At 36.5% G+C, this 501-nt stretch overlaps 1 protein-coding gene across 1 annotated transcript in view; it reads left to right on the forward strand.

Annotated features, from left to right (window-relative positions):
* Positions 1-495, forward strand: part of grk6 (G protein-coupled receptor kinase 6) — a 49,238-nt gene extending 48,743 nt beyond the window's left edge. Inside the window, exon 16 of the mRNA XM_035666808.1 lies at positions 362-495. Within this exon, the coding sequence (XP_035522701.1) occupies positions 362-412 (51 nt within the window). The 3' untranslated portion in view covers positions 413-495. The remainder of the gene's footprint in view (positions 1-361) is intronic.
* The last annotated feature ends 6 nt before the right edge of the window (positions 496-501 follow it).

Genomic DNA, 501 nt, shown 5'->3' on the forward strand with positions numbered 1-501 from the left:
ATTTGTTTATTTGTAAGAGACAAGTACAGATGAGCATTGAGATTTGCAGAAGCAATGCACGATGTACTCTACATGTTTATATAGCTCTAGCTGTTTTCCAACAACAGGCATCCATTAAAATGACATGTTATAGTTTAAAAACAGTTAAAACCATTGATCCAAACATACAAAGTTAAATCATTACACCCAACATAATGCAATATATACAAATAATAATTCCCACTCAGCAGATAGCAATGTTATACCTTAGTGTATGGCTCTTTTGCTTTTAATATCCCAGACAATATTACAAATAAAAGTTGAGTATTTGTTCAGTTCAAATGTGTCTCTAAGTGACTCTGTGCTCTGCCTCTGTCTGCAGGACTGCTGTGGTAACTGCAGTGACAGTGACGAGGAGCCCACCAGGCTGTGACACACACACACACACACACACACACACACACACACACACACAGGATCTCATTTGTTTACAATTTTTGCACATTTGTATTTTTAAGATAG

The sequence above is a fragment of the Morone saxatilis genome, unplaced genomic scaffold (assembly GCF_004916995.1).
Source record: "Morone saxatilis isolate NCDOM2014 unplaced genomic scaffold, NCSU_SB_2.0 Contig20, whole genome shotgun sequence".
Taxonomy (NCBI): domain Eukaryota; kingdom Metazoa; phylum Chordata; class Actinopteri; family Moronidae; genus Morone; species Morone saxatilis.